The following is a 22322-nucleotide window of genomic DNA, read 5'->3' on the forward strand; positions in this document are numbered from 1 at the left end:
ACAGATTACTATGCTCTATTTGTCGCAGTAACGATCATGTCCTTCTTTCCTTGTTTATCACCATTATCGATAGCGACTGATAACAGGTTCATAAATAGTCAAGATCAACATAACGGGTGCCAATATTTGAGTAGGTGCTGCTTGCCCTATCGGACCATCATATATCATTCCCAGCTTGGTATTGGGATCGTGTTGTCAAAGTTTTAGTACCGTAAGTGAGATGTTTGATTTTTTTTTTTTGTAATTTATTAATTTTCTGTTGGTCATGTCATATTCTGTTCTTCGTGCCTTAGATATTGACTCCTTGATAGCCTTTCCATTTTTCATATGTGTGTTGGTGTACACGGTTCTGTTGCTATATTTAGAAAAAAGAGTTATATGGTATAACGTTTTTAAATGGCTGATGAATTTTCCAAGAAAACCTTTTTTTTTCGTGTTAACACATATCAAAAAAAGTATTTTAAATAGTTGAAATGACAAACAAATAAAATCTTGTATTGATTTGATATGGTCTGGTGATCGAGGAAGGGTTTCTGTAACAGGCATCAAACTTTTACCTTTGTCATTTTTGGCGAATTCGTACAACCTAAGTATACAATTAGATGACATTTAAATACAGTTATGAAGTCTGAAGGTATGTTGTTGTTCCTTCTTTCTTGTTTCGTTTATTTAATATTCTTTTACGACCTGAATCTTTTATAATTCATGCATGTATACATGGCATTTTCTTATCTTTATAAATGGAGTAAAGATTAAAAAATCATCCTTCGTCTCCATATATAAATATAGACAACAGTAGTTTACCAATTGGCAAATCTCATAAATAAACAAAACTTCTATTCTCATAAAACCAATGCTCTCTGGCTAGTAAAGATGTTTATAACCAGAATACATGTTTTGTGTGTAGAACAAAACATAAGATATAAAATTGAAAATGGAAATGGGGAATAAAATTGAGAATGGAAATGGGGAATGTGTCAAAGAGACAACAACCCGACCATAGAACAGACAACAGCAATGTATTTGTTGTTTATAGTAAAGGGTTGTCGATATATCTTTACTTTATATTTCTTTTTTTTTAATTTAAAATTTTCTAATTACGACACTTTTCAAAACTCTTTATATGAAGATTAGATGATTCATACAGAAAAAATTAATCCAGTTACATATCTATTTTATAAATTAGATATCTGTATAAACGAAATGTTCTATGTAGTAAAATGTCAATAAAATATATCAACAGTATTATTTGCTCAGAATTCGAAAAATTGCAATTCAAATTGAAATAAATGCCATCTTTATATTCTATACATGTATTTCTAATGCTTGAGTTGATTGTATTTCTGGAAGTATAAATGTGACCGTTATTTCGATTTGTAGGTTTTACATATAAAAAAAAGTTCATCAAAATCCGAATTACCGCCAAATTGTGTATACTTCGCATTAATATAACAGATCTCAAAGAAAATTATGTAATTTCATAACTCGACAAACAAAGCTAATGGGACCAGGTAATGCCATCCAATGCATTTTTTTAAATAAGTAGTTCAAGTTTTGACTAAGTATGCCAATACATTGATAACCATACAGTATCCCTTTACCTATTGTTTAGACTGTTAAGATTCCTCCCTTAATATAGATTGCAGAAGAACGTACCATTATTCTACAGTTTCCGTAATTATTTTCACTATAAAATCTTCAATCTCTATTTATCAACTTTCAGATAGGGGGTATGGGAGAATTCTGGAATTTTCTTATCTTTTTGACAAGAACTAATGTTTTTTCATCAATATCAAAATAAATAAAATTTTCAGAATTATCTCTTGATGAAAAAAGTTTGATTTGGGAGTAAATGATATCTTTATATATGTAGAGTCATTTCAAATTCGTATTCTGAAAATTATGAAGAACATATCTAAAAAATCTACAAGAGTATAGAATATGACTTCCGCTTACTTTTTTGTTATTGTAACTCCTAATTTATTCTTGTGAGACTCGTGTTTCCCGTGGAAAAACCGAACGCATGAATGGATATGTTTTTTATGTTTTCTGTTTTTTTTTTGTTCAATCAAACTATTTGTATGTAACATTCCCAAACGTTTCAATCCCCAAAGTGTATCCACTCTACCAAAATATGTCATTTTTGCTTAACTGTGTCCTTTAAATCACACATCAACCTATATAGTTTTGTTTATACTGCAGCATAAACTCCACGAGTGTATCGTCTTTGCAGTTCAAATATAGCTTCTAATCCTTCTTTTTGTAATTATTTGGACAATAATGGAAACAAGCCTAATAATGGATGCTTAACGAGGACGGTTACGGCATATTTTGTTGATAGAACAAAAATGTAAAACTTGCTACACAGAGGAACAAGTGATCAGTATGCTGGAGTTTCTTATTGACAACATATTTGTTGAATTTGGAGGTAGACTTTCTTATTTTCATATGAGTCGGAGTTCCTTCAGACACTTGAAGATCAAAGAAGCTAGATTATTTAATTTCACATTCAGATACATTGATGATGTTCTTCCCATTCACAATCCAAACTTTTCTGATTGGGTTCAATAAATATATCTTCCAAAACTAGAAATAAAAGAAACAACAGACACGGCTTCCTCCGCCTCATTTTTAGACTTATACCTCGAATTTGACATAAGCAGTCATCTCAGTACCAGAATCTATGACAAACGAGACGATTTTAATTTTGCAATTATCAAATTCCCCCACCTTAGTATCAATATACCAACTTACCTGCATATGGGATGTACATTTCCCAACTCATTCGGTATTCAAGAGCTTGCAGCTGCTACTCAGACTTTATAAAACGTCACCAGTGTCTGAGCAGAAAGTTGATGAAGCAGGATTATGTCAAAGAACGTCTCGTCTTTTTCCTAAAAAAGTTCATCGGAAGATACCAAGACCTTGTTGATAAATATTCCATATCAACTTCACAAATAATACACGATGGTCTTGAAGTATAGATTCTAGGTACTGACTTTGTTTAACATCATTACGTGTTATAGTGTGCTTTTATTTGTTTTATGTAAATTATTTACTTTACTGTTTAGTCCATTTTTGGTAATATCCTCTTGACGTGGCTCGGTACTTATACATCCCACCATTGTTTTATTGTGCTATCGTCATTTTTTTGTATTCTTGGCTTTCATTTTTGCTTATGTGCTTTGCCTATATGCCATTTTCTTTTTTGTTCTTGATATATTTGTTTATTTGTATAGTGATTAAGATTATAACACAATGTTGACTGTTTAGAATAAGGAAAGAGATGACGACAATATTGTGCTTAAAATAAACAGTTTAGGAAAAATTGATTGCCACCCAAGTTTTATTCATTTGTTAATCATTACAATAACTCCTCTCCTAAATGGCGCTTAGTATGCTTAGGAAGAGATGCTCAACTTGAAGACACGCCTGATCATCTATGAAACTCTTTGGAGTGTTCATTCAATTACCAACTGTTTTCATCGATATTAAGTTGTGTTGTACTTTGTATATGGTACACCAAAAACCCAAAGATTATTGACTTTTGTTAAATGAACAAACAACAACCTTGTTTAGCTTTCATAAACAAAACCTCTTAAATTTGAGTACCTTTGTAAACTATTAATTGTTGTTAGTTAATTAGTTGTTTATCATCTCAATTACGTGTTATAGTGTTCTTTTTATTTGTCCTTGTACATTTTAACCTTTACTGTTTAGTCCATTTTTGATAAAAAGTAGAATAACAAAAATACCAAACTCCAAGGGAAATTCAAAACTGAAAGTCCTTTATGAAATGGCATAATCAGAAGCTCAAACACATCAAACATACTTTTGACGTGGCTTGGTACTTTTACATCCCGCCGTTGTGTTATTGTGCTATGATCAATTTTGTATTCTTGTCCTTCATTTGTACTTATGTTATTTTTCTATAGAGTATCTATATGCCATTTTGTGTTTCTTTGTTGAAATAGTTATTTGTTTTTATAGTGATTAAGATTATATTACAATGTTGACGGCTGTACCCCAATTTTTGACATTTGTTCCTATTGATATCCGTTTGTTTTGCTGAGACATTGTTGTCTCTATAGTGGAATTCTTTTCGATTGTCATACAAGTAAGAGGTTTAGCTAGTTATAAACCAGGTTTAATCCACAATTTTCTACATAAGGAAATGGCTGTCCCAAGTCAGGAATATAACAGTTGTTTTCCATTCGTTTGATGTGTTTGAGCTTTTGATTTTGCCATTTTATTAAGGACTTTCCGTTTTGAATTTCCCTTGGAGGTCGGAATTTTGTTATTTTACTTTTTGATTAATTGATTAATAAGGGTTTTGGAGAAATCCGTAATTTAGTCAGGTATTTAAACGAGTCTAAGGACTCATTAAATCTACTTAACTAGATATGTTTTTCAAACTATTGTCACGATAACGGAATCGTTTCCAAAATTGAAAAGAAACCTTTTTTCTTGATTTATCTGCTTATAAAAGTAACGCTCACCTTCAGAGTAACTCAAATAGTCTCATTAGAAATATAACAAACAAAAATAGTTTTGTAGGTGTAAGTAATGGGGAAAAAAATAACAAGAACAATTGTTTTAAACGGAAAAAACCCAAACCCAAGGCACCTAAATGGTACATTTTGAGTCAATACGGCCTTTAACAATGACCATGTGACCATTGTACACTCGTAATTAAAGTACAAGTGACTAATAAATTCAACAGACATCTATACCGCCAGAAAAATAAGCATAAATAATTTGTGCAGACCCTTTATTATCAAGCGGTGTAAAGCTTTGTGAGTACTCAAAAGAGAACACGAATGTGAGAACGCTGCCCCCCCTTTTTTCAAAATCCTTGATCCACATCTGCGCTGCTCGCAAATTGTTAACACCATTTTCATGAGGATTGACATTCATTTTTGCGGTCTCCGATCATTTAGACAAACGATTTTAGTCCCCAAACTTCTCATCATTGAAGAATAATTCTTTGAAATTTTTTAATGCTAGAACTTCTGGTTGCACTCTGAAGCTCGTACATAAGAAGTGTTCTTAATTCACAATTCTAAGGTTTACAGCCATGGTCCTGTTTGTTTTAAAATAGCATGTGTCCTTACACTTTTTAATCATAGTTAACATCTGCTAATATCGATTTTCCTTGCTTATAGATATCAAAAAGTAAACGAATAGAACATAATCTGACCTAAAAACTATGGCTGTCGAAATAGCTTTGACTGAGAACAAAGCAAACCGACTTAAGTCGAGATACACATCCAAGGTTTTTCCAGCCAAATCTTCTATAGGAGAAGATATATCTGTTCTACAAGATGATATGCAAGATCCTCAGACGCAAGAGGTTAGTTATGTATTATCGCTATCTTAGCTTATACAATTTATAAAATGCAAGATACATAAAAATATATAATTTATGAAAAAAACAGTTTTGATAAGTTTTTATTATTCATCTAAAAACTAATCAAACAAAAAAAAAAAACCATCAACTCTGTGTATGTATTTTAAGTGACAAAATTATATCATTATATAACGAAAAATATTCGCTTTGAAATGAAGTATGTGTCCTTTTGTGCATCTTTATGAAATCCGAAAAGGACAATTAACCTTTGCAGTTTATATCTTACACCTCTTTTAAAAATCATGCTACTGAAATGAAAAAAGAAGAAGCTACAGTTGTAGTATATATCAATATATCATATAAGTATTAAATACACCTTGAGGGCGTTAGCCCGAATAAGTGTATCTGATTTACACTAATATACCCTTGACAATGCTGAGTTATAGGTTTCGATAATTTAGGAAGGAGGGGTCTTTCATCATCATATGTTATTGGAAAGCATGATAAATGCAGGGTATTCAATTTCAGTCAACGACATATTGGTGTAAGTGTTATTTTAGGTTATATTACATCGGCAATGTTTTTCTTATCTGAATACATGCTTCAACTGTATTTTTTTGTTCTGACTGCATTGTAATGCAAAACTCTTATTAAACATTTGGACTTAATTATATTGAAAAAACACTTCCCTTTCAGGATAGTATGGGTTTTGCGCTGATGTTTGCCACGAAAAACAAAAAGAAACAAGCAGCTTTAAAACTCATTGACAACGGTTCTGATATACATTTTCTTGATCAAGTAAGTGTTTACGTAATGAAGTTTTTTTCTTCTATTTATTGACATACTTGCTTAAAAATTATCCCAGCAATACATAACGAAAATCGGATTTGTCTATCTTTCGAACGCCTAAATATTTATAAATTGTTATTCATTCTTATAGTTTTTTATTTTCTATAAAGTATGTTATAGGGATTTTAGATTTAAAAATATGCAGTGATGTAAGGTATTCTTACAATTCATCATTGAAGTAAAACATTCCTTATGATATATATATATACACAAGGTCGTAGTGGTTTTAAATCGTTTACTTTAAATAATTATTGTTTTCTTATTTTAAATTTTTCTTTACTATATCTCTTTGTGAATTACTGATGAGTTACTGCAAGAATGTCTTGCACTTAAATATCTGTCCTGGCTTACATAAGTTTGTCGCTTGTAATTAGTTAAATGTAACTCAGTAACATGTCAGACGATGAATCCATAAGCAAATTTGTGTTTCACAGCTCAGATATTTATTATGTGCTAGGCGTTTTGTACAAAAGTATAAATCTGTTTACCCAATTAACTTGCATTATTGTAAAGATGACACTCTACTAAGCATACCTGTCTCTGATATTTTTAATTTCAGACAAAATGTAATGTGTTACATTATGCAGCCGTTGCTGGATATGAAGGTTTGATTTTGAAACTTCTTTCCAAAGGCGCTAGTGTAAAAATACGGGACTGTGTAAGTATTACGTACACTCAATAAATTTCTTATATATACGAATTTGGTGACTCTTTTAGTAATTTTATTACAAAAACCATGCCCGACGCAGATTTTGTATGTGCACACAACTAACTCGTTGTGTTCGGCCTTACGGACATTCTTGAAATATTCATGTAATGTAATTATTTAAGCATGTTCTATTCTGAAATGTTCTTTTTCAATAGATATTAGACTACATCAAAAGTAACAAGAATAAAAAAAAACGTATGTGGTTTTGTTTAAGAGATTAAACGAAAAGGCATTTAAAACAACAAGGTTTAGGGAAAAAATTGTTCACACGAAATGAATGGGGGAAAATATGAATATTAGACTGAATGAAAATACATTATTTAACATGGAGAGGGTTTACATAGGCTTTGCCTGTTGCCCAATCAAATTCAATTTATTTTAATAATTTACTGTTTAAACTGAAATTAAACTTATGAAAAAACAACAAAAATTGACATTCAAAAACGAAAATTTAATAACAATGTAATGAAAAACTGAGAGAATTGTATAAACTTTAAAAAGAGCGATACCAGGTGCGTCGATATGATTAACGTCTCCTGCTATGAATGCGCGCCATACGCCGTGTCAATCCAATCTTAAAAGTCAAATTTCACAATCGGGAATAGGCCATAAACGGTAAATTGCAAATTCGGCCATTGTTCTTGTATCCTAAGATCTAAGACAAAAAACATCACTTGTAAATTGCAACACAGATATAGTTAGTCGGTCAACGAACTCGTGATGCTGACTGCAAAATTTGTGTTGTCGATTTCAGTCGTTTCACCTCATAACTCTTTTGGGTCAGTTTTTGTTAAAGGAGCAAACACCTGCAAAATGAAGTCCACGTAGTTTGAACATGGAGGTGCGTAACGTATCAATTAAGATATGTAAGCCAAATACGACGGGGCACAGTATATCTTACTGCAGATAATCAGAAAGGTTCTTCATAACCCTAGAATTTTCTTGACCTAAAACAAAGCATTATATCTACGATTCCCTTGATTTCAGGAAAAGCTGTGTTTAATGAGCCGATGTATTCAATATTTTAATTCCATCGTGGAATTGGAAGTGGTAAACGTCGAAAAACTAAAGTTTTGATAATATTGCAAAATTGTAAGGATTTGTAATTTTTCGGTAGATCTTTAGAATTTTTAAGAATCAACCTCTGATTGGCACTGATGGATAAACAAACCTCTTCACGATATTGATGAAGGCCATATTTTTACTGCATAAATAACGGTTAAAGAAGTAAAAAAGACGCTTATATAAGCTAGAGATATGCAGGAAAGAAGCTGGTCTTCAAGCGAATATAATGACTGCTTTAATGTTTCATCGAGAAAAAAAAATATAAAAGTAAAATAAGTCTTAGCTTACTTTAAGGTATGGGTTTTGTATGTACTCAAGAGTTGTTCGAAATCAAAATTTAACAGATAAATTGTTCATACAATTCATACAATTCAGACATATTCAACTAACCACCGCACAGATTTAATGTGAAGGTTTATTAAGCCTGAATGAAACATAACCTAGTGTAATACTTCAATTTATCTCTCGTCAATATTCAGGAACATAATAAAGAGGCGAAAAATACCAAAGAGACATTCAAACTCACAAGTCGAACAAAAAACTGACAATACCATGGCAAAAAATGAAGAACAATACAATGACAAACAACGGTATAAAAAGCACAACATAGAAAAATTTAAGATTAAGCATCACCAACCTCACAAAAAATCGGGGATGATCTCAGGTAATCCTGCTCAACATGTGTCACATAAGTGTCTTAACAAGTTGTTTATGATAACATCAGTGTGCTTAATGATTATTATTCAAATGGTATGTACTCGTAGTCAGCCTGTTTTGTTCAAAGGGTAATCAAGAAATTAATGATAAATGTTACATATTGAGACGTTTTTATTTATAAATTTTGATCTTACCATAAAGATATGAAATTTATGTTCAGCGTTATAGAACGGGACTTTACCAAATACTTGTTTTATCGAGGAAAAATTTCGATAATGATTTTTTGAAATACATGGTACATTTGTGTTGGCATTATATGTACATCAAAACATGTGTACAAGTGTAAAGCTTCATAAACAAATCTAATAATTCAGAAAACTCATGAAATACACGATGCAATAATGAAGTAAGACATCTAATGATGATCTTCAACTGTATATTATGAATAACTTGTTTCATACTATCAAAATTATTTTCTTTGTATTTTAGAATGGTGAAACAGCACTTCATAAAGCTGCACGTTCTGGTCATGACACAACCGTTGTCGCTTTGGTAGCAAATGACGCTGATGTTTATGCATTAAACTGGGTATGATTTTTTACCTTCAACATGAAAAATGAAAAAGGTGCACATGATAAATATTGCATTTTGTTAGCTTGAATCAAAAAATTAGGGGAAAAGTTAGTTTCTAGAAAATCAATTTTTAACAGGTAAATCTTCTGCAAACTGTATGACATCAAGGGACGGAGACATTGCATTGCATTATATATTTTATTATTTCTTTTATTGTTAACCATTGTCATAATTTTCTTAAATTTACACAAAGATGTATTTGTATTTGAGATAACAGTGTAATTAACCAACTTATATCATTTATAATTCAGCAAGGTCAGACCCCCTTGGAGCTAGCTGTCATGGGTAAACATGTTAAGGTTATCGAAGCTTTATGTCTTTTCGGATCAGATCTTGTCATGCAAGACTGGGTAAGAATATACTGTTTTACAGAAAAAATTGTTACAAGTTTCAGTCTTGATTCCATTATAACTTTAGCAACTATATTCATCTACTGAATGTAGTTAAAAACCAATCTATGAATCAGCTGAGTTGATTTTTCTTACTCTTCAAACTTTCCCCCATATACTCCCTTTGCACTAACAAAAGAGGAAATTTTGAAAAATAATAAGTCTGTTCAATAGATATAGGAAGATGTGGTATGAGTGCCAATGAGACAACTCTCCATCCAAGTTACAATTTATAAAAGTAAACCATTATAGGTCAAGGTACGGCCTTCAACACGGAGCATTGGCTCACACCGAACAGCAAGCTATAAAGGGCCCCAAAAAATTACTAGTGTAAAACCATTCAAACGGAAAAACCAACGGTCTAATTTATATAAAAACGAGAAACGAGAAACAGTATGAACCACATAAACAGACGACAACTACTGTAATCAGATTCCTGACTTAGGACAGGTGCAAACATTTGCCGCGGGATTAAACGTTTTTATGTTACCAAACCTTCTCCCTTTTCTGAAACAATAGTATAACATCACAACATAGAAAAACACAATATAAAATATCAATTGGAAGGCTTAACTCAATCAAAAAACGTGAATAAACACAATGAACGAATAAATTTGACCTGTGACTCCTGAATGCAAATACACAGTTAATAAAAAATTACAAGGGATAAATAATTAAAGTCAAAAGAAAATAAACAGGTTTAAACAAAGTTAAAGTATAATATCACTGTGAAATGTCAAATAATTTTAATAAAATCAATGTTCTTTTGGAATTTTATCTATAAGTGAAGAACTGGATTTTCCGTCACTGAATTGGATACTTATATTACATAAGTGTCCTATTCAACAAATTTATACATGCTGAGATTCCAAATGCTCAATGAAAACTTCTTTTTAGATTACTTACATCTATTTTTCACTTGTCAATATTGGGCTTCAGAAAAATGGGAAACTAACTTCTTTAGAGGCAATGTGAAGATATGTTAGAGTGCATACTTACTAGGTCATTTCTTAACATAATGGCTAAAGGTAGAGGTATAGGGGAGGGTTGAGATCTCACAAAACATGTTTAACCCAGCCGCATTTTTCCGCCTGTCCCAAGTCAGCAGCCTCTGGCCTTTGTTAGTCTTGTATGTTTTTTAATTTTAGTTCCTTTATATGTTTTGGAGTTTAGTGTGACGTCCATTTTCACTGAACACAATTTTATTTAGGGGCCAGCTGAGGACCACCTCTGGGTGCGGGATTTTCTCGCTGCGTTGAAGACCCATAGGTGGCCTTCGGCTGTTATCTGCTCTTTGGTCGGATTGTTGTCTCTTTGACATATTCCCCATTTTCATTCTCAATTTTGAACATCAAATTGGGCACTTTAATGTGTTATATCTATAAGTCTGAGCAAACGAAAGTGTATCTAAATAATAAAAATAAAATATTTTACATTTCCAATTTTTTATGGTTTTCAAACTAAAATTTTAATGTTCATGGAAACTGTGGGAATATAATTCCAGGTACGCGTATTTGGAATATCAACCATAGATATAAGAAGATGTGGTATGAGTGCCAATGAGACAACATGTATGCTATTATATACATAGATAGTTTTGCACTTTGCAGTCATTATGAGGAAAAAGATGAATGTTTATTGACAGCGCCTCTTAAGAATCAAGGAAAGATTTCGGCTTTCCTACTAGGAACTTTTATTTTAACAACATGCCTTTAGCGCTTAAATACGAAGTACATATTCCCAATTGATACGATATTACAGAGGTTGCGTTTCCTACCATGTTTTTCGCCAAAGATTATTATCCAAGGAAGCTATCAAAACAAGGGCTGCTATTAGTTAAGTTGAAGTCATCCTTTTCAAACATTTTATGTACTTGATAATTATTTGGTTGACTGTTATAGAATATCTGTATGGTAGATGACCATGGATATGTTCCTATTATAGTAATCACAATCTCGTCCTCTTTTTGTCGATTATGACACCTCCGATTGCGACTAACCACCAATGTTTTCCTTGCTATATAATCAATACGACAGATGCCAATGGTGGAACAGAATCAACTCACTGAATGAAATACGTTATATCGACCACCATATTTTGTGAAGTGTATCGAGATTATTTTTTTGTCGTTTCGTTTTTTCTTCTTTGGTCATTGTGTTGTCAGCTTTTTATGACTGATGATTTTGCTCTCTTTCTTATCTGTTTTCAAATTAGTATACACGTACCAAATTTGTATATTGATAATGTAGACATTATATAAGTCAACAGTTTATACCTCGCTAACGCTCGGTATAAAGATATTGACAAAATGAGCATAGAGCATGGCATGAAAGAATCATTTCTTAAACAGTATCGACAGGATGTAGGATCATGAATACATAAGCTAATTACTGTGCATATATAGCAATATAATTAAGTTAATTTTTAATTTATCAAAAACAAAATCAATGTTAGTACCGATAAAAACAATATTCAAAAATTTCAGTACGGTGTTAGATTAATAATCTTTAAAAATATTTTTTTTCAAATGATCAATGAATTTTGAAATTTTGAATAGGTACAGCCAATCTTCCTTACCAAATCTTTGTATCTATGGAAAAATGTAATAAACGTTTTAATTAATGTGTGGTAACGAAATCTCTAACTCAACAGTTTTGCATAAATTGTGTTCATTGAAATCTAAAACGCGACTACAGACAAGGGCCTAGCGAACAGGTTGTGAAATATACGCACCGTAAGAAGTGGCTAAAGGAAAACATCATCGTCCAAAAAGGGAAATTTTCAATCCTGGTATGTATGATGAATTTATTAACAATAAGGAACGAGAAATTGTCTTTTGTCGTATATTATTGTATATAGTTTCCCGTGTGAAACTGAAGTATCCAAATCAAGAAAAGGATAAATATTTGCTGTATGTATTAGATTTATTTACACCTGTAACACATGTATAAAAGACTGGAATAACATCTGTATCATCTTTCGAATTCTAATTTGACAGCAATGGTTAGAAGAAGCAATACAGTCAAGTGATAAAGAAGATAAAGCTATTGTTGATATATTCTTAAAGCACAATTATCGTTTACTTGGTTTTAAGCATGGGTAATATGTTTTATTTTTCATCCTGTTTGTATGTTTGTTCTACAATATAAATATTTCATTTTAGGGTAATATGAATAAACATTAAACAAATCTGTATATAAGGCAAATATCATACATAAAACATCGCAAACAATCCTAATTTTTTCTCTTTAGTTTTCTTTTATTACAACCAGTAATTGAAGTTGGAATGTGTTTCATGGTATAAGTTATCAATAAGAAAACAATTGTTTTATATGAACATTTAATTTGTTAAATTAGTGGCATAGCATTCGATGTTAACTACATTGAATCTGGAAGTGATTCTGAAATGAAGAAATTGGGAGCGACTCTGCTGTCAAAAAAGTCAACACATCAACCTTACTACTTCTACTGCTCTAGAATTCATGTAGAATACATAGATGTCCGGAAGTATATCAATAAAGATGAAAAGCTGTTCAGTGATGCATACGAGTGTAAAGCATGGGGATGTTCTAGTACTACATTCATTTTGAAATTAAAACTAAATGGAATTCCAAACTGCAACGAGACCTTGTATGTTATTTCTCCAAATGGAAATGTGGCAAATATCGACAGCTCCACTCGGAATGAAGAGACAAACGTATGTAAAACTCTTTTTATTTTTAAATTACGTTATTTTTCTTAAATATAAATACATGCCACATTTGTTTACCATCGTTTTTAACATCGTTTGTAAAACATATGTTTAAAATTCAGATAATCTTATTTTCTTAATATATGTTACGTCAAAAAGAATAACAGGTAGGGTAAAAAAATGACAACGGGAAAAATGCAGCAATAGCCGGATGATAAGTTATTCACCCCCTCCCTTAAAATTGAAATATTACAGTCATAATTAACTCAGGTTCAAATATCATTAGTCCCGATCAACAAATACAAACATGTCTAAAAGGTTACAATTCGAAATGAAAATACTTAAACACCCCCGCATATTCACGCATCACATGCTGTTCCAAAGTGATATCTTGTAACATGAGTTATATGTACGTAATTATAAAACATGTCAGACAGACAATAACGGTGTATGAAAAATAGCTACGTTGAATATAGATCAACTTAACGCAATTTTAAAATCAGGATAACAATGTTCTTCATACTATTATTATGCTAGACTTTTGTTAAATAAACTGAACAAACCACTCTAGAAAACATACATGACGCAGATATGAAAAACCTAAATATCCTCAGTGTTATAACAGTATAAATAAACAACCAACTAAATTTGACCTTATCACAAATATAAGCACAAATATATTGAATGTAGATCTTAGTGTGTCTTTCTATGTTGTGATGTTACACTATTGTTTCAGGTAGGGTGAATGTTGATGCCTATTAAAACGTTTAAACCCGGTTGTCGTTTGTTGATGTGGTTCATAAGTGTTTCTCGTTTCTCGCTTTTTATATAGATTAGATCGTTGGTTTTCCTGTTTGAATAGTTTTACACTAGTCATTTTTTGGGCCTTTTATAGCTTTCTGTTTATTGTGAGCCAAGGCTCCGTGTTGAAGGCCGTACTTTGACCTATAATGGTTTAGTTTGTAACCCGGATTTGTTTTTTTCTCAATCCATTTATGAATTTCGAATAGCGGTATACTACTGTTGCCTTTATTTACTTTTACAAATTGTGACTTTGATGGAGAGTTGTCTCATTGGTACTCATACCACATCTTTTTATATCTACTTATAGCTATTATTCAGACACTTAATATATAATACTATTGCTTTTTTCTAAAATGTTGCTTTCATCTTGGTTTGTGATAAGTTGTGATAGCATGCTTCTCAAGTAATATGAGTTTTTCATAGTTGAGAGAACGAGAATGTATGATAACATGAGCTACGTCACTATCGATGCCAAGGAAAACTGCGATAAACATATTATCAATAACATTTCAAACTCGAGAATATTTCTCTGCTACATCTCATTTCCGGGCTGTCGCTCTTTGAGGATATTGTAGCTACGAAAGACCTCCGTTTGAAAAAAGCATCGATAATCTATAAACATGTCATGCTATTGTTGTATGAAAATGGTTTCCTATTTAATGAGATTATCAATGATCATTTATGAGGATTTTTTTTTGTGGCAGCACACAGATGTAGTTGTAACTGTCAACATCAAACATGGTGCAGTTGTTTCATTCATGTTTGTTACTGTTAAAAAACCAGAGGTATTCAGCATAACAAAGCGGGCAGTGACCATTCAACCACAATTGGAGCCAGACGCTGAAATAGATATACCTAAGGACACGTTTGATTCACCCGGAGATCTCCTTTTTAATGTATGATATTTAGTAATTGTTATCATAGTACAGCAGTTGAATTACTGTATTAAGTAGTTAACATAATCAAATGAACTCTAAAGGAATTGATACGTGGTGCCCACACATGGTAGATATATCCTGTTATGCATAAGCTGCCACTCCAATCGAAAAACATCTGCTATAATTTAAGTAGAACTAACATGCACAATTTGCTGGTATTAAAAGATAAATAAAACACATAACTGTTACTATTCTGAATGATTCAATTATAGATACATTTATTAAGCTATAAAGTACGGGTTTTTTTTAAAATAAGGAATTGTCCTAAACAAAGTTGCTGCATAACTCGTTAATTGGTATTTTTGTTATGATATTACCTACGATTTCACTGTAACGATACGAGTATGGACTTGATAACTGAAATCAACGCAGAAGACAGAAAGAATCGCCATGTGATTTTAATGACTTCTATTTCCAATGCTTAATTGAAAGTGTTTTATCTGGAAGTTGTAACTTTAAATTCCTTGTGGTAGGACATGACAAAACTTGGATTGAAAAGAACCACAATGATCCCAAACACATAATATAATAACAACATAATAATATACGCTATTAATATATAAAATGTATGGATTATTATGGTATGTGATATTAAGATAGCATCGTTAATATTATAGCAATATTTTATTTGGGCACCATATATAAATAAAAATTCGCAATCCATCTAAGATATATTTTCACATTAAAGTCTAGTACTTTTTACAGGTTGTAGAGACTAAAGATGTTGAAGAAGCAATATCGAAGAGAGAAGCATTTATAGTTACAAATGTAATTAATGTTTCCATGAGTAATCACCAACAACCTAAACAACCAATCGACGTAAAGTTACCAATGCATTCGACAACAAACGAAGATAATGAAATAGTTATTTTAACGTCGTCTAAAGAATATCCAGAGAAAATAAAAGATTGGAAAATCATTGAAGCCAAAATGGAAAGTCACCGCGCTTCCTTCAAAATCTCGCATTTCTCCATGTAGGTTAATAGATTTACATAATCTCCATACCTTTCCGTTTGAAAAAAGAAATTATTTAGAAAGAAATTTTCCAACTCCCTTACACTATTTTTGTATTGGGCTAAGAAACTGGGGAAGGGCAAGGTTTACCGAGCCCTTCAACTGTTTCGTGTCGAATACAAAATAAATGATATTTTACTGACATTGAAGTTGACCTAATATTGTTTTCATATTGCAGTTGAAAATGACTACAATCATCATTATAAAAAAATGAACACAAAAATAAAACGTATGTCCATCCCTCAACGAATCCCAATTGTGAAGAAAAGTAACGTGAAATCAAATCGAAATTTCACGAAATATCAGTTTGTTACTATATTTTGTAGATAAAGACAACAGGAAGTGATCTAGCTGGAGTAAAACTAAAATTAGGCGATGCAGTTTGATTGGCAATTTCGATCATATTAGCTTTATATATATATATATTTTTATTATTACGACACATGTAAACATGCAGGTATCATTAAAAATGAAAGGTTTAATTTCGAAGACGAACTAAAAATTTTACATTTTTAGTCAGGCATTTGAAAACGAACAAAAAACAAATGATGTGCTTAAACATACGTTAATGCAATTAATGAATGTTTAACTTTTTTTATGAAGTTCAAATTCGGTGGTTTAAATTAGTTATATTCTTCGTTTGCAGATTTACAGGTGTTTCAAAGAAAAAGGTTGAGACGGATATGATCGGCGTGTGTAAGAGTATACAAAAAGCTTTGAACAACGAACGACAAGTCGAGTTCTTTGCATTTGCAAAAACGCTTTCATGTGATGAGTACGCAATAGTTATAGAATGTGCTTTACAGAGAAAGGCAGCAAAGAGAAAGACGGATTGGGAGAAACAGCAGTTTAGCATTCAAAAAGTCGAGAGAATGTGTCATACAGTCCAGATCAATCAATGGTTTAGGGTAAGTAGTTTACCAGAATTACATGCAAGTTTAATTGGTCAATCAAATCTATATTTATATCACTGTAAGAGATTTGAAGGATAAGATATTATTGTTAAAAAAGGTTTTAACATAGTTACCATGCTCGTTAAAATCTTCTGTACAGATGTATACGACCCTAACATGTACACAAGTTAACTTGAAGACCGGACATTTTGACTAGTCATGGTTAACCTGTGCTGGGTTTTGAGACTAGTTTGACCGGTCTTAGGACCAAAATCAAGTTAACATTTAAAGCAGACTTATTCTTAGGACTGCTTTTACGACTGCTCAGAAAGTGAAAAAAGTAGTTTGGATATCTGAAAAAGGTTTAAATTTATAACGTGTTATTTTCATTTTTTAATATAATAACAAAATTTTCCCGCATTAAGTAACATTGGCAATATTTATACTTTTTAAAATCATATGCCGGTAATATAAATAAGTACATTTGATAACTCAGGATGGATTCTAATATTTTAAATGAGGGCAATATTGAAACAAATTGACTTTAAAAATTATTCCACTTTAATTCGAGTGCCAGCATCTCCTTTCTTTATTATCAAAAACGCTGAACCAGCATTTACAATCAGTAGATTTTATATCTCCAGATTGTTTGTAGCCCACTTCTCGGCGATTTAATTTCGCGATTTTAAAATTTACTTGATGTAGTTAAATAAGGACAGATCCAAGTTTTACTTATTCGCGACGATTTTATATTCGCGTTATTTTTCTACTCGCCGAATTCGCGAAAATAAATCGCTCGCGAAAAATAAGTTGGTTTGCAGTAAACGAGATCAATAAAGGTTTTCCAATATTAAATCTGTTCTCAGCATTAATTAAGAGTGCATGTATTTCTTCTTTTTATACAAGATACTAAGTCATGATATCTCAGGATTGGATTGTATATAACAAAAATATTCACCTTTATCAATCAACATTTGCCATTTTTGTTCTTTATAACAACAATTACATGCCGGTTTCATGAATCAGTAAGTGTGGTACCTCATGATGGATCCGATCTCATAACTGACACCAATATTAGTATACAATGACTAATAATGTTGTTGGCTTTAACTAAGATTGCCAACATTTTTTATTTTTTATTCAAAATACTGAACTGGCCTTACACTACACATCTTTTCATAGGTTACAAACCACTTAGTCGAATTCAAAAGTTATTTTGAAACAGGAGGCCGCAGTCACACTACTATAGTAATTATCCTTTTTCTTTTTAATGTTTTAAAACAATGTCGTGAAACTATGACATTGTCATTTGCATTGTTCACGTGTATCGTCGAATGTCACACATATCAAATAGAAAAGCTATGTTGACACCAGTGAAGGTTTGTCACGCCTTCAAAAGCCTTCCAACCGTTCTTACACACTGGCGAGTGTACATTTCAAAAACTAAAGTATGTATGTAGGGATTTCTTTCCAATCTATCTACAAATCCATTTACCTGTTTTTTTGTAATGTCTACTGAATAATATTTGTGTAACTACGGTTGACAAAATGAGAGCAAATCAAAAGAATATATATATGTTCCGTTGCGGACAGATCTGTTATTTTACCGATTGTGTCTTTTTCCGATTTTGACGTTTTGACTGTGTAGGAATTCGCATGGCTGTTGATGCATACATGCAAAAGACGCTTACACTTTCGACGCACGCGGTCTTGCTCCTTTTGGAGTTTATGCGATTCCCTCAGTTTTTGTTTGTTTGTTACCTTGATAAATAATAAAAGGAGTTGGTTCACTAACTCTTAATTTTGACCATAACAATCTGAAAATTTCTAACTGCAACGATGTAAACATTTAAAAAAAGCATATGTTAGAATGATAATCCGTTTCAGTTAAAATAAAATGTTTCAAAGAATTGCACCAGTAGTGATGTATAAAGGCAACAGTAGTATACCGCTGTTCGAAACTCATAAATCAATAGAGATAAAACCAAATCCGGGTTACAAACTAAAACTGATGGAAAAGCATCAAATATAAGAGGCGAGCAACGACACAACAAGAACACAACATTAAAATGTAACACACACAGAAACGAACTGTAATATAACAATGGCCATCTTCCTGACTTGGTACAGGACATTTTAAGAAAACAATGGTGGGTTGAACCTGGTTTTGTGGCATGCCAAACCTCCCGCTTTTATGGCAACGTCAAACACAACACCAAAACGACAACATCACATGACAGGACCACAATACAAATAAATGGGATTACATTTGTGACGACATAAACGTAGGTGAATTTGTTAACGCCTGATTTTTTGTTTAATTTGGAAAAATATGCGGCAGCTTTCTGAAAAATTCACAGATTCGCCTCCCTATGCCTACAATTATTTTTTGCTGAAATACTTTGAAGATACCATATTCTTTACTTTTCAATCACAATTTCAATGGGCGAGGGGTGGTGCCATATATGAAATCATGAAAACAAGGTAGATAAGGTCAAATGAAATCTATTTCTTTTCTATAGTTATATATTTATTTCAGATGAATCAGATATACATGTTTTCTTATTATACCGTAAGACAATAATACAGTACATTTACTCTAATAATTGAAGTTTCAATATTCACCTTTACAAAGCCGTTTACCGGGATTTCTAGCTCGATTTCTATCTCAAATATTAGTATTGTATTGTTAACATCTTCGATCGTCCAAATGTTGAAACTTTATTGAATGTTTTACTTTAAACGGTCAACAATTGCGATAAAATAAAAAGACATTAATCTTCTGAAATGTAGTTAAAACTTGACAAGCCTGAATGTATCTTTGAGAAGAAGAACTAACGTGCTTTGACTTTGTGTTGCCTTTGAATAGATGTGTGTAAGCATTTGTTTTAATCCATCATTCAGATTAAAACACCACATTATAAAAGACATGTACATGTATTCAAAATGTTTAAAAATAAAAAAAAAGAACATTTCCCGGTACTAGATCTCCATATTGTTGCACGGAAACGGATTTCAAGGTATTGAACAAATAACGATTTTCTAAATTAGTTCAGATATATATCATATTTGTATGTTTACTAGCAATATGCAGTTTACAAGCCATGTCCATATACAATTTAAAAAACTAGATTGTGTCAGTACATGGACATGGTTCGTGTACTGCACATCGATAGAAAACATGCAAATCTTTTTTTTTATCGGATAATTTGAGATAAAGATACTTAAGGTTTGAAATTTCATGAATTTTTAAGATTTAAGTTTAGGTCGAATCAAAAATGTTCTAGTGATTTGTATCTTCTTGCACTAATTTTGACAGATGAAATACTAGATTTATTAATATTCTGAAAGCAATAGATAATAATATAGATCCTATGTCTACGCTTGCTTCGCTTCCAATGAGCAAAGACATGGGATTTGTAATGTATTTTGTAGCCATTATAGGCCCCCTGAAAACCAGTTAACTTAATCAAGCCTTTAAAACAATGATGATAGAATCTAGACACTTCAGTGCATAAAGGTCACTTGCGATATCACTATTCAGTCATTCACATGTTCATATTCACATATTTGAGCTTAAATGTCAATTTAACAAATAGTTACAATGTATTTAACAAAATCGATATGAGCAACAACCTTACCAAAAAAAATATTTTACACACATTAACATTTGTGATAAATACATCTTGTAACAAACTATCTTTTTCGGTAAAGCTGTAGCTCATATCTCAATACTAATGACAAGAGCTATTTTAGTAGTTTATGCAGTTCAAAACATTTCAAATTGTTATTTGACTATAAATTCTATTTTTCTGAAATGTGCTAGGTACAATGCGATTGGTAGTTGTTTGTTTATATAATACGGATAATTATTAATTTGATAAATTGGGAGATCGACTGCTTGATTTAACTTGATTTTACTTTAAAAGGTTAAGTTTGATGGGAATATAAAAATAGCAGGAACAGAGCAATCAGATACACAGAGGCTTATGTTTCATCCGAACCGAGATAACTTCCATATTTTCAGCGCTGAGTTATTAGACAAACGTAATCCTCCAATTGGTCAAATCGAAATTGAACTTATAGTAGAGACAGAACAGGAACCAATCATAGTTTTAGAAAGTGAAAATTGTTTCAAAAGTAAAGAAACTGTAATACCAAGAGATCCAATCACGACTTACACGAAGCTGACATCCTTACCCATGCACCTTCTTCCAGTACCGACAGCTCCCGGTGAGTGTAAATGTATTTATGGTGATTGTCATTTTTTTAGTTTTAGTCTTATATCAGTAGTGTCGAGTCTTGTGAAGACAAAGGCGCGATGAACAGTTTGTAAATATTATGATACCAAACATATATTCCTTCCTCAACTAATGAATGGTTACAATTATATTTCTACACATATAAAAAGGACCCACACATTAATAGAAGGGTTGTTGAAAGGAATATTTAGTTCAACATAATCTATATACACAAAGCATTGTATTTCACGGGCTCATTCCGGACGGCCGATGCAGATTATGTGTACATCCCGAACAGCTTACATGACGACGTTGTTATTTATTATTGAGTTTACTTTAGGATAGGAGAATTCCAGGTGACTATATTGCTAAACCTTTATTCAACCTTTGAAATAATGGACCATTGTTAGTATTAAAATTTAAGAAAACAAAAATAAATGAACGAACAAACAACAAAAAACAAAACCATTTCTACATATCGTTAATAAATTATCTAGTTTTATTTTATTTATCTTTACAGTTGACAACATTGAAGTGAAGGTATTTCAACCATTGACCGATAATGACTGTAAGTAGTAATAAATATTACTTATTTTTTTCTAAAACAAAAAAAAAAATAAAGAAAGGTTTATTAAGTTCAATTATCTTCCTATCATAAGTCACTATCATCCACCTGAAACTAAGTTAAAATTGGAAATTCCAACTACATACTAAGAAGATGGTATACGACTATACAAAAGAATATGCTTTAGTTTAAATAATACGTTAATAATTTGCAAGTTAGAAAAAAATATACAAAAATGGAATAAATTAGATACAACATTGTCAAATATGAGAAATATTTATAGCGGAGAAATAGATAAATAATTTCCAAAATAAATGGTAAACGACTTTCAGGTATCTGTTATGGAAAACATGATCTTGTAGAGAGCTATCTAATGGCGGAAAAGTTATCAATCAAGTGTTTGTTCAAACTAAATGATAGAAAGTATGTGACGAAAACTAATAAAATTCTAATACACGGCCTTTCTCGGTGAAAACCTGAACTGTTTTTCTTAATCTCTCTTCTCATTCAGGATGCTCTATTGA

At 31.6% G+C, this 22322-nt stretch overlaps 1 protein-coding gene across 8 annotated transcripts in view; it reads left to right on the forward strand.

The window, feature by feature from the left end:
- The window catches only part of LOC127730521 (uncharacterized), a 107631-nt gene that overhangs the window by 11448 nt on the left and 73861 nt on the right, over positions 1 to 22322 (forward strand). For 2 of the 8 annotated variants that reach the window (XM_052238951.1, XM_052238952.1), the window contains exons 2-6: positions 5166 to 5353; positions 6047 to 6148; positions 6759 to 6857; positions 9120 to 9218; positions 9515 to 9613. The exons of 1 other annotated variant lie outside the window; for it this stretch is intronic. In XM_052238951.1, the coding sequence (XP_052094911.1) occupies positions 5210 to 5353; positions 6047 to 6148; positions 6759 to 6857; positions 9120 to 9218; positions 9515 to 9613 (543 nt within the window). In that variant the 5' untranslated portion in view covers positions 5166 to 5209. Of the gene's footprint in view, positions 1 to 194; positions 212 to 565; positions 635 to 5165; positions 5354 to 6046; positions 6149 to 6758; positions 6858 to 9119; positions 9219 to 9514; positions 9614 to 12650; positions 12752 to 13009; positions 13350 to 14851; positions 15044 to 15790; positions 16060 to 16745; positions 17008 to 20921; positions 21226 to 21753; positions 21802 to 22322 lie in introns of those variants that run through there. 5 more of the 8 variants (XM_052238953.1, XM_052238950.1, XM_052238949.1 and 2 more) reach the window with 5 other exon arrangements.

Source organism: Mytilus californianus, unplaced genomic scaffold, assembly GCF_021869535.1.
Source record: "Mytilus californianus isolate M0D057914Y unplaced genomic scaffold, xbMytCali1.0.p SCAF_2, whole genome shotgun sequence".
NCBI lineage: Eukaryota > Metazoa > Mollusca > Bivalvia > Mytilida > Mytilidae > Mytilus > Mytilus californianus.